This window comes from Desmodus rotundus, chromosome 7, assembly GCF_022682495.2.
Source record: "Desmodus rotundus isolate HL8 chromosome 7, HLdesRot8A.1, whole genome shotgun sequence".
Taxonomy (NCBI): Eukaryota; Metazoa; Chordata; class Mammalia; order Chiroptera; family Phyllostomidae; genus Desmodus; species Desmodus rotundus.
Window position 1 is genome coordinate 83,834,220 of NC_071393.1, and position 12,142 is coordinate 83,846,361.

At 46.0% G+C, this 12,142-nt stretch overlaps 1 protein-coding gene across 2 annotated transcripts in view; it reads right to left on the minus strand.

The window, feature by feature from the left end:
• Positions 1-12,142, minus strand: part of MYO5C (myosin VC) — an 86,905-nt gene that overhangs the window by 20,450 nt on the left and 54,313 nt on the right. Inside the window, exons 23-31 of one of the 2 annotated variants that reach the window (XM_053927661.2) lie at positions 11,657-11,738; positions 8,995-9,058; positions 6,768-6,948; positions 5,645-5,738; positions 5,280-5,343; positions 5,114-5,194; positions 4,031-4,211; positions 2,320-2,413; positions 1,791-1,854 (exon numbers count right to left, since the gene is read on the minus strand). In XM_053927661.2, the coding sequence (XP_053783636.1) occupies positions 1,791-1,854; positions 2,320-2,413; positions 4,031-4,211; positions 5,114-5,194; positions 5,280-5,343; positions 5,645-5,738; positions 6,768-6,948; positions 8,995-9,058; positions 11,657-11,738 (905 nt within the window). Of the gene's footprint in view, positions 1-1,790; positions 1,855-2,319; positions 2,414-4,030; positions 4,212-5,113; positions 5,195-5,279; positions 5,344-5,644; positions 5,739-6,767; positions 6,949-8,994; positions 9,059-11,656; positions 11,751-12,142 lie in introns of both variants that reach the window. The other variant, XM_024567909.4, reaches the window with a different exon arrangement.

Sequence of the window (12,142 nt, forward strand, 5' to 3'; positions counted from 1 at the left end):
GCCTTCATTGCTGTTGGCAGATCAATAGGAGGGATTTACCCAGGCCAGTCAGCTGCAAGGACTGGCTGTGACCACTGACCACCAACCACCCCCTCCGTGGAGGATCAGCTGTGCAGGGGCAGGGTGGTGGTGCTCCCATGTGGTCTATAGCTGTCCATTGGATATTTCCCGGGTGGTGCAGACCAAGGTCAGCCCCCACCTGTGTTTTGCCTGAGGCCACCCTGTCTGAGCTATAAAGCCATCTGAGATGGGTGCTACTTGTGCTGGGTTTGGAGATTCCCCAGAGAAGCCAAGCTGTGAATCTAGGCTGGCTGTTGCTAGTCCTGGACCTGGGGCTCACTGAGGCCAGCTGTTGCTTGTCTGAGAGGATTTAGGAAGGTGTGCAGCGTGAGCGAAGACCAGTTGTTCTTATGGAAAAGCAGCTTGAGTGTAATGGTAAATTGGGTGGGATGGAGTCTCTGGGGATGTCCAAGGTGGGTCAAGCAGTGTTAGCCAGGTTGATGGAATCTCAGATATGGAACCAGCTTGCCAACTCTGTGGGGGGAGGGTTTAGAAAAGGGACAATTCCTCTGTTCACTTTGGTGGCAGACACTTCAGTTTCTCTCAGTATGCCATTTATGCCTTCAAGGTGCTACCACGGTGCTGGGGCTCAGGGGGAGTGAGTTTGAGTAAGTGAGTCTGAGTGTGGATTCTTTAAGAGGAACTGGTTGGGGCTCTAGAAATTTCTTTTACTGACTCAATCCCTGCTGGGTTTTGTGGCCAGAAGTTGTGGGGGCTTATCTTCTTGGCACTGGAACTTTGGGCTGGTGGGTCCTGGTGTGGGGCTGGGACTCCTTGCTCCTGAGATATCCCTCCCAAAATTTTACCCACCACATGTGGATGTGGGGCCAGCCCATTTTGCATCTGTGCCCCTCCTACCCATCTAGATGGATGGGATTTCTTTAATTCCATAGTTGTCAGACTTCCATTCAACTTGATTTCTGATGGTTCTGAGTGATGGCTGTCCTATATTGTAGTTGTAATTTTGATGTGGTTGTGTGAAGAGGTGAGCCATGTCTGCCTATACTGCCATCTTGACCGGAAATCTGTTCCAGAATATTTTCCTTGCAAGGATCCTCTAGGGCATCAGGCGCTCTGCTTGGCAGGATATAATAAATCTGGGGGGATATCAGTGAAGATCTTCTATCAACATGGATTTTAAGCTTTACCTTAAGTGGTCTGCTATGAGAAAATATGTTCTGTCTCCCACAATATTTTCTTTTTAACCAGTTTTTTGAACAGACAATCCATGCCCATGTGGTGTAACATTCTAAGGGCTTAAAAGTGTACATGGTGGCCCTGGATGGTAGCTTAGTTGGTTAGAGTTTTGTCCCCATATACCGACGTTGTGGGTTCAATCCCTGGTTGGGGCACATATAAGAATCAACCAATGAATACACTTATTCAGTGGAACCACAAATCACTCTTCCTCTCTCTCTCTCTCAAATCAGTCAATAAAAAAAAAAAGTGTACATGGTGAAGAGTAAGTGTCGTCCCCTCTCCTGTGCATCAGCCATCCAGCTGCGTCCCCTGGAGGCAACAGCGCTTTGTTTGTTTCGTTTTGTACATTGTCCCACACAGGTGTGTGTGTGTGTACACATGCATTCTTTCCTCACATTTCAATGCTAATATGTTATACACCTGAATTAGCACCTAGCTTTTTTAGCTTAGTAACACATCTGGGTATCTCCCACAATTTCAGAAAGACACATCATGAGCATGAACTTGAGGTAATCCATGGTAACACTTACCCTTTTTGCATTCCTCCTTCTTCTTGACTGCCATTCAACTGATTAGATAATTCTCCTACTTTTCCTGCAGTGAGAAGAGCTGTCAGGACTTCCGGGGCCGTATCACTGGGTTCTGATTTGGGCCTAGTCCTATGTACAGTTGTCAGCTGTATTCAGCCAGAGATTAGGTTTTGTTTGACCTGAACAACGTTTAAACTATTTTTAAGCCATTATTTTAAAATTGTGATATTTCACATAAAAATTTTTATTTCACATAAAAATGGCTTCTCTTTTAAAAACAGGAATATGAAGCAACACTGGGGTCAACATTCCTACTTGGCAACAACCACCAGAGCTTGGAGGCAGCTTCCCCCTTTAAATGCCTGTGCACCTTATCATAGCCCCACCCAGCCCACTTCTCGCATTTATGTCACGTGCCTGGCCAGACGGGAAGTCAGAGGTTGAGACCCCTGGGTACGATGACTTTTCTATCATTTCCTGCAGAGAGGACACCGTTTTCTAACAGCAGTTTCATGAGGGTTCCAGTTACCTTCCACACTTTCTGTTTGTTCATTCAGGCGGATTTCCAGGTCTTGCTTCTGTTTCTCCAGTTCTGAAATTTGCTGTTTGAAGTCTGGGATCATCTAAAGAGAAGAATTAGAAATATTAGAGTATAAAATACTTCTTCTATGAACTTTAAAATCTCAGAGCTGGTCAAAAGCAAACTAAACTTGTGTAGGAGCCCATCGAACATCCACCTAGTAGGTTGCGTAAGGCCGGCCAAGACGTTAGACTGGATTGCAATTATGACTTTTCTACCTCAAGACCTACATCATCACAAGAAACACCAGCATGCTCAGAGGAAGCGGCCCTCACAGAGCCAGAGTCCCAACATCACCGCTGTCTCCTGGAGAGAAGGAAGTGTGCCGCCTGGGGGCGGGGCTGTGGGAGCACTCTGTGCCGAGTGAGGGAGGGGTGGTGTGAGGAAATGGCCCCCAGCTTTCTCGGTCCAGACCCAGAGACATCACCTCCTCACCCAGGGACAGGAAAATCATCGCAAACGGGTCCCGCTGTGCCCTTTGAATTCCAGACTGTGCTCTGTTAGTGGAGGTCTGGAATCGCCCAGCATGTTTCTCAATCCTTTGTCCTTGTCTATGTAGTTTTTTAAATGTCCATCACCTCTACCCTCAGGCAGGTAAAAGTAGTTTTTCTGTTGTCCAAGTTTATAAAAACACCCATGCCTCTGAAGTTCATATAAAGAATACTTGTTAGGCTGTGCAATTGGATTCCACTACATATTCCTCATGAAAGTTTTACCCAAGGAATAAACAAGGATGTGAAGGTCCTTAACTACTGGTCTACGTGTCCGCTGTGGGAGGGTTACATCTCCTCACCTGCTGACACAGACCTGAGATTTCCTAGTAGTTCCAGGTGAGGCAGAGGAGGAGGAGACAGTGAAGAAGCTGAGAAGGGACAGTCAATGAAGTGGGATGAGAAACTGAGGAGAGGGTGCTGTCCTGGAAGCCACCAGAACTATAAGGAAGGAAAGGGAGTGGTTAAGTCATCGGATGCTGCTCAGAAACAAAGACAAGGGTGAAAATGAACCCTATGTCCTCAGCTCAGTGTAGACAGATTCAGGTAGTGGGAGGGGGAATGTGACAAAGTGGGGTGGCCATACAGTAAATAGGGGGTAAATGGAGAAGTCACAGTTGGATGACCACTGAGGAGTCTGGTCAACTCCCCCAAAGAAATGGGGTGGTGGCTACAGGGGATGTGGGGCCAAGAACGGGATATGCTGTGAGCGAGGAGATCTCTGAAGCATTTCTCCATACCAATAGGCATAAGTTAGAAGAAAGGACGAGACACATGCAGTGGGAAAGAACAGGCAGCACGGAAGGGGAGGTGAAGGGCATGAGCAGAGAGACTGACCCTCCTGAACGCATGACCCTCTCAAGAGTCACCCTTTACCTTTGTTTTTTTGGTCACTTTCCAAGGGGTTAGGACTAGATTTTTAAAAAAACTTAGATTTAAACACACATACAATTTGGACCCATCCTATGGGGGGAAAAAAAACATTCTCAAATCAAAGTGTGCTCTAGCCTGGGGTAGTTTAATAGTTTCTCTTCTGACCCGGTTATTTTACTACTAGAAAACGTAAGTCGGATCCATTGTTTTATTGCCAAGAAATGGAATTTTACTCCACTAACAAATAACATCTCTAGAATAATGGCCACAACCAGGGCCCATGGCTGAGACCATACCATGTTTTCTGACGTCAGCCTGGCAACTTCATGACGAATACTTTCATTGATGTCATTCTCTTCTCTAAATAATTTCTTCAGGTGGTTTATTTCTTGACTTAGATGCACCACTTTGAAGTTCAAAGCTTCAATCTCCTTCTCATAGCAATCCTTCTGGGACTGGAAATGGCTCTCCAAAACACTGTTAGAGGAGGGGCGGGGAAGTTAGCCACACGGGCGGACTCTGCTGCGCTGATGACCGAGCGCAGGCACGTGCAGCGGTTACAAAAACCCACAGTTAGAGCCACGCGCTAAGTATGGAAAGTTTCTTTACATGCCCATCGTCACAGGCTATGGAATTAGGAACATAGAATAAGAAAATCCTTTTAGCTAGTTAGGAAGCATTATGTGGCAGTAACATGCAGTTAATAGGGAATATTATTTTAGACACTGTTGAAATTACATTTTTACTCTAGTAGTTTAAAAGGACGTTTTGTATGATGCAACAGTAGTAAAGATGCATTTCATTGTACATTATCCGAGCCCGATAAAATATGTAACATCAAGAGTGAACCTTATAAAAACTATGGACTCTGGTGAGAACGATGTGTCAGTGTAGGTTCGTCAGTTTTTAACAAATGCAGCCTTTTGCATGAGGTGTTAATAATGGCTCTGCATTAATAATGGCTGTGCTGTGGGGCCGGGGGTATATGAGAATGCTCTGAACTCCTGCTGAATTTTGCTGGAAACCGAAAACTGCTCTAAAAAATAAAGCTTATTAATGTAAAAAATGCAGTGAACTACTTACATTTAAACTCATCTATACATCTATAGCAACGTGGCTAACTTACTTAATATAATCAGTTTTTACTATATAGGTTATGAGATTTTTTTTTACCCAGCATTTTATCTTATAAAGGGAGTGTTCTTCGTTACTAATTACTTAATTCTCCAAGAAATATTTCCAGTGATTATTAGGTCATTCTACTATAATAAACTTATTTTGTGTATCAAATCTATGTAAGATAAACTTTTGATTTTCCAAGAATCTATTATCTTTGAAAAAATTAAAAAAACCCCCAAACCCTGAGAGGACTTCCTCACCGGGTTGCTTTCTTTAGTCCTTCATAAGCAAACCAGAGTTCTCCATCCTCATTTAAATGTTCCAAATCTTCTACAGACAGCCTGGAGGACAAGGGGGATAAGAAAATCTAACATCTCTCTCAGGTGTTACATGTTTCTAAATGTTTGATAATACAAAAATGATCACCTGCTTCTTACATCTCCAATCTCGTAGCTTTCAAGAAGTTGTTTGGTGATCTCTGCCATCTTTTCTGAGAGGAAAAGGCAGAGCTGTGTAAATAACATTCTCGCATGAACTCTCTTCTCCCTTCCCTTCCTGGGGCCCAGCGTTCTAGCATCACGGGGTCACCAGCTAACCAGCAGCTGAGGAACTCATCAGCTCTCCAACCCACCAGCTACTATGAAGCCAACCAGCTATTCAGCTGACCGTATATCCAACCAACCTGCTAGCCAGCCAGCCTCACGCCAGTCAAAGGACACATTTCCTTAGCAGTGACACTTAGGATAAATGCAGTCTGCACCCTGTGGGCTCAGTAGCCGGGTTTTTGTTACCTCTCATTTCCCGCTTTTGTGACTGCACATGTTTTTCCACGTCTATCTTCTGTGTCTGAAGTAGCTCTATCTCCTTTTCAAACTCGGAGATGGTCTGAATCATGCGGCGACCATACCAAGTGAGGAAAAAAGCCAGCTATTACAATTTGTATCAAACAAAGGGAGTACTCTTTCAGTCCTGTCCATCTGTGCAGGGCGTCCTCACTGCAGTTCCTTAGACTCTTGTTAAACCACCGCTGCCCACACATACAGTGTGGCCTTGAAACATGTTTAACTGCCCCAGATATTGTTAATTATTCCCAGATCTACCCGGTTGTATCAACAGACTTACTTTCCCTACTTAAAGAGAAACAATAACTACTTACTACAGGCTTAGGAGGGGTGGGGAGGAAGGGGAGTGGGGAGAAGTAAAATTGAAGGTTCTCTTTCGCTGCACGATGAAGTCGTGGATGCAAGGGTGTGGGCGAGGCCACCACCTTCGGAGGTGCAGATTTGGGCTCCAGCTAGGTTTGGACGAGGTACAGTGGCAGGCTAGGGCACAGCCAGGAGGTGGGGGGGTGGCCATGGGGCGTGACTGGGGTCCACTGAGGGGCAGCCCTTGTTGTGGGGAGGAAGCTGTATTCTGCTTTTATTTACCGTGTGAGCTCACCTGCAGGAGGGAGCTCAGATCTGTGCTTTTGTAGCCATGGGAGCTGTGCAGAGGTAACTAACCCCTCGCTGGTGTTTTGTCAATTAGTCTAAGTGTTTAAGGGCTACCACTCCTGCTTCTACAGGGGTGAGAAGGGAGATCAGACTGACATCTGCTGATTGCCTTACATACACAACCTCTTCCTTATGAAGGGCCCATAGGTGAGTAGGCCAACCTTTTATAGATTAGGAACTTGAAGCTGCACGAAGGGTAAATGGCATGCATGTTCAAGGTCACAGGGCAAGTTGATGGGGCCCAGGACTCTCCGATCCGAAAGCCCTGCTCTTTGTAATGTCTCAGCAGTTATAACAAGTCGTAAGTGTATTTACTTATAGATGGATTATCACACAGATAACTTGATGAGAAACTGCTCCGTCTGGGCCGCTGAACTGAATCAGCCCAACAGTGAGTCTAAAAGCGAGAAGCGGCCTCTACCTTTGCCTGTTTGCTCAGCCGGGCCACTTCCCCCCTTAAGCTGTCAGAGGTGATGCGCTCTTCCTCCAGCTGATGCTGGAGTTGCGTGTTCTCATCCTTGAGAGCTTTAATCTCTTCTTTCAAAAAGCAGATCTGCTTCTCATAGTCTTGTGTTTTCAGTTCAAAACTTTCTTCAAGAAGTCTGGGCAGCAAAAGGGAAAAAAATGAATTCAGAATCATCTCTCAAGTCTTTACGCTGGCTTAGAACAACATACCATTTTGAAAAGAAGAGGAGACTCTAGAGAGGAGACAAGCTAATTAGGGTCTATCATGACAGTTCCAATGAACAATGGCCTTGTTTTTAGCTGACTGTTTCCTGTCCCCTTAGGCTAAGAAAGCTTCTTATACTTTTTGATCCCAGAAGCTGGTCTACAGTGGTCCTGCACAGAGGAAACACAGAATAGGGAGGCTGGACTTCAAGATTCATTGGTGGTTGGGGTACTGTGTTCCCAAAGCCCCCCGGTTCCATGAATTTCCCTCGGAGAGGCCACTTCCTTCAACAAAGACCTTGGCACTTTCTATCAAGTGCTGGCTCCTGCAAAGTTCCAAGGACCCAGGAGGGGTTTGGCTTGGTCCTAAACAAGTTAATACAGTCATTTAATATGTCAAAGGGTCCAGCTCTCAAACATTCTGGAATAAATTTCAGCAAATTTAGATGCCCCAAAGATCATAAAAACCCAATTTCTCATGTGACAGTCAATTAAATATGGGATGACTGACCAAGAAAATAACTGAAGAGAGGTACATGACCCAGACTGGCCCAGCACAGTCCACAGGGGCCCGCTTAGAACCGGAGCAGTTCTAGGGGCCCTGTGAGTTTGTGAAGCATCATTCTACTTGCTAAGCTGGCAACTCAGTTCATTTTATAACCGACTTGCTTTTATGGCACAAAGAGAAAAACTCTGAGGAAGAGAGTCCCATTCCCAACAGGTTTTTGTTTTATTTCCTTTGACAGACATTGACAAAAATTTTAAACTCTGTTTTCAGGCTTTAAGAAAACCCACAGTTCTCCTAAGAGGCCAGTAAACTACCTTTGAAGAAGCAGAACGAAGCCAGAAGTCACATGTAAAAAGCAGCTTAAATTCGTAGTCTAAACTATGTGGGTGTGTGCCCTCAGACCACGGGCACCTTTGCACCCCTGAAGGGTTGTGCCAGTGGCCGAGACCACCCTGTCACTGACAGGGGCCAGATCGAGCTACAGGTGCATGCTGACAGGACTGCAGAGAGCTGAACCTGACCCGGCCTCAGCCTGGTTCACTGAGTCCCCTGCTTGAAATGATCTCTCCAAGTGGCCCCAGGACACGGGGAGGTGCCAAAAACTGAGCTCCCCTCCTAGAGTTAAGAGTTCATTGAAAAATAGATTTTTCAAGGTCAAGAGTCAAATATCCCTATTTTTAAACTGATGTAGCATCAGGAGACACTTTACCTATTTGTTAGTTCTTGGAGCTCTCCAGTGATAGCCCCTCCCCTAACTTTCGGGCATCCTGCCTCCTCACCCAGACCCAGGCTCCCCTGCTAACTAAATGCACAGGGAAGTTGTGCATCCTACCACCCCAGGCAGCCCTGAGCCTCCTGGGCCCCAACAGAGACATTCCACGAAGGTTCCATCTCTCCCCAACACCCTGCCATGCATTCCTGCTTTGAGATCTAAAACCTTCTAGTTGATTCCTTAAGAGAAGGGAGCCCAAACTGAAGTCTTTAGAGATTAGCAAAGGGTTTGATATTGACATAGAAAAGGTGGGGCTGGTACAGTACGAGGTCATGGGGAGCTGCCTTAGTTTTTGTGATGGGTTTTATATCTCTTATTGTCTGGGACAAGAGTCAAGTTAACAGATATAACAGGTGGGGAAAGGGAGGGAGGTTTATTTCCCTAGGCAATAGTCTTAATTCTTAGACTTGAAGGAAGTTAAAGGAGTAGCAGTCTCTGAACTTCTCAGTGTCTTAGCAATTAAGGGAAAGCAAGAAATTCCCTGGGGGTCCACTGCCCACAACTGCAGAACCTGTCAGTGTCTGAGAGGCTCACACCGTGGGTCTTAGCTCTCACGAATCCCCAAGTCTCTCCCTTCCTAAAAATGTGCACGCCCCACTCTCCTGTATCTGCGATCTGCTGTCTGCAGGCTGAGAGGCAGACGAGAAAACAGCAGGGAGAGAGAGCAGCAGTCGCTGGAAGGCAAACCAGACTTCGTACGTTCGCTGGCGTTCTTCCTTTTGCACATCTTCTAAGAGCTGCTTGGTGAGGTCATCCATTTTTCCTGCGGGAAGACAATGCTTTTGGAAATATGCCTGCAAACCAACACCTTGATTGCTTCATATCGTATTTAGGAAAGAATGCAAGAACAGTCATGGGGTACTTATTATTAATAGGATGAGAGTATAACTGTCACTTTTATAAATTAGAAATACAGGGGTTCAAAGTAATAATTCTTACAAATTGGTCATGTTGGAATCTATATTTAGTTTCATTTATAGTATTTTTATTGGTCTGAATATCATTTGTTTGATTAAAATTAGGCATATTGGCTTTGAGATAATAAATATTATTATTAAAAGGAAATAGAAGCCCTTTAGGAAAAATGATACATTTATGATAGGGTTTCTCAATCTCAGCACAACTGATATATCAAGGTGGGTAACTCTTTATCGTGCTGGGGGCTGTCCTGCGCATTGTAGGGTATTGAGGAGTATCCCTGGCTTTTACCAAAAGATGGTAGTAGCAGCTCCCTGGTTGTGACAATCAAAAATGTCCCCAGACATTGCCAACTGTCTGTCCCTGGGGGTCAGGGAGGAACAAAAGCATGTTGACTGAGAACCAGGTACTCATGATAATCAAGAAAATAACGAAGTGTCGGTCTTCATTTGGGGAAGAGGAAGTATAAAAACGACACTGTTTCATTTAAAACAGGAGTCTCTAACACAGAGTGTAGGTGAAGGGCGCCCTGGACAACGAGGAGACAGTCACCGGGGTTCTGGACATTCTCTGGCTGTGACAGTCCCACGTCCCCATCATGCCCACACACCACAGGTGCCCTTCAAAACGGGAGCAGGCTGACAGATGCGCCCGTCAAAGTCTGCTGTCCCTATTTGTACTCTGCTGACACTCGTTCTGGCCTTCTGCCTCATCTCTGAGTCCTGTCCCAGAGCAGAGCCCAGGGATGAAGTGACAACAGCAATCCCCCAAATTATTTGGTTCAAAGAAACCCCACAACAACAGTTTAATAGTTGGTCCAATGCAGTGCCAAATATCCCTGAACTAAAATGACTGCTTTAAAATGTCATGAGTCAGCCAGAACATATGAGAGAAGATGCCTAAGGTTAAATTGAGAAGTTAGCATATTTGATACAATTAGGATTTTTAGTTCACTCAAAGAATTCAGTTCTGGTGCTTAACATCTTGGGCCATTTGCAAAAAAGCTAAACAGGCTGCTCAAGCGTGCCTCCCCCCCAAGAGCAACGGAATGGTGTCCAGGTCAGAATCTCAAAAAGGCAAACGACTTTGATGACATCCCGTAGGCACAGGTCACAGGGTGAGCGAAGGCTGGTGCTTTTCCCAAAACACTGTTTGCCACATGTAGGGAGACCCTCAGGGCAAGCGTTTTATAAACACTGGGTCTGGAAGTTTTCACATACTTTTTAGAAGAAGGTATAAAATTATCCACCCAAACAGGTTAATGCTCTCAATTATGTCATTTTTAGAACACACTTATGGGGATTTACATTTTCTTGTGGGAAATTCCACTGAAAGAAAAACCCCAGACTTTCAAGGGTAGTGTATTGTAATAAAAAAGGTGACGGTGGGTAAGGCCTCCCCAATTCAGGTTCAAAGTTTACTCGTACACCTCTGACCTCCCTCTGTTCAGTACCAGTCCTTAGAGGCAGGGTGGAGGGCATGCAGAACCTGGAGCGGGAGGTCACGCCCATCCTTGGCCTCATCTGAACGGCCTTTCCTGTTCTCCTGACCAGGACCCGGGGTGTTTACTTCCCCCTACTGATGTGTGTCTCTGTCACACTGGGACCCGAACCCCCAGGGCTCTTGTGCTCCAGATTCCCACCCTCTGCTGGGCCTGGGTGAGCCCAATGCCCAGGTCTGAAGCCTCATGCCTTGCCTGCCCCACATCAGAGCTGAAGGAAAAAGATTCCTGGAAAAGACAGGCAAGCGAGTGCAGTGATTTAAACTCTCTGGTCAGGAGCCACCAAGCTCATGAGCCTGTTGGAATTTAGCAAGTGCTTGTGATTAGAATTCGAGTTGGAAAGCTACAGATGGACAGAGCTAGGCTGAGAGCAGCTGCTTCACAGCCCTAAATAAAAGTGATAGCACCCTGGTTTCCAGCGTCTGCATCTCACAGCCTGGGGGTGATGTGGCTCCTGAGCTCAGCAGCTCCCGTTGTTCAGCGCCAGGGCAGTGGCAGAGGACACAGGCACCCCTTAGACCAAGTGGCCTTGGGCAGATCAAAAATTTGACTGCAAATCTGTGGCAAACAAACACTACTCCACCATTTGCCCGACCACCCACCGGCACAGCCACGCACACACACATCCCTTCCACCTACGATGAAAGAGCTCCAGGCTGATGGCCCAAATATTTCCACCTTCCAAATGGCCCAGGGAGGCCTGGGACAGGGATTGCCGTGCTGTCTGACAAAAGAGGGGAATAAAACAGATGGATCTATAGGGTAGAAGTTACCGCAATTCACATACAGTTATTCTCTGTGGAGCAAAAAGTTTCTTGTTGTACTAAGTATATACCAGAGATTCCTGATGCTGCCTGACTCGGTTCACAGCCAATAGTTATTTACAGGATGACCAGACAAGGGAACACCTGGACGCACGGGTCAGGCCACCTGGGGCTTTACCTTTGAGCTCTTCGATCTGCTCCTGAAGCTTCTGCTGTATCTGCTCCTTTTGTATTTCCAGTTCTGAATTATGCTTCTGAAGCTTTGCCAATTTCTAGCAAAGGGAAGGAAAAAGAACTTTTATGAAAACCTCATTTTAAGTTTAGTCCCCATTGTCTTTCTTGGGGAAAAGCTGTGTTTCGAATATACACCCGTTCCCGCCCCTGGATACCAGCCAGCGCCAGCCCGCCACAGACGCTGCGCTTACTGCCACCCGCAGGGCCCTGTGTGACTTCAGGCAGACGCTACTTCCCAATCTGCAGTGGCTAAACACAAGGGGAAAGAACCAAACCAAGGTCTCCTCAAAGTCAAGGAATCCTCTCTATCCTTTTTTTGAGCTTCTCAATGGAGAGGGTACTTAGTTAATATGATAGAAATTATTTGTGACATGATGTGAATTTGCACTTGGAAAGTGTTATGGCTCAGGAGGGAAGGATGGTGACCATG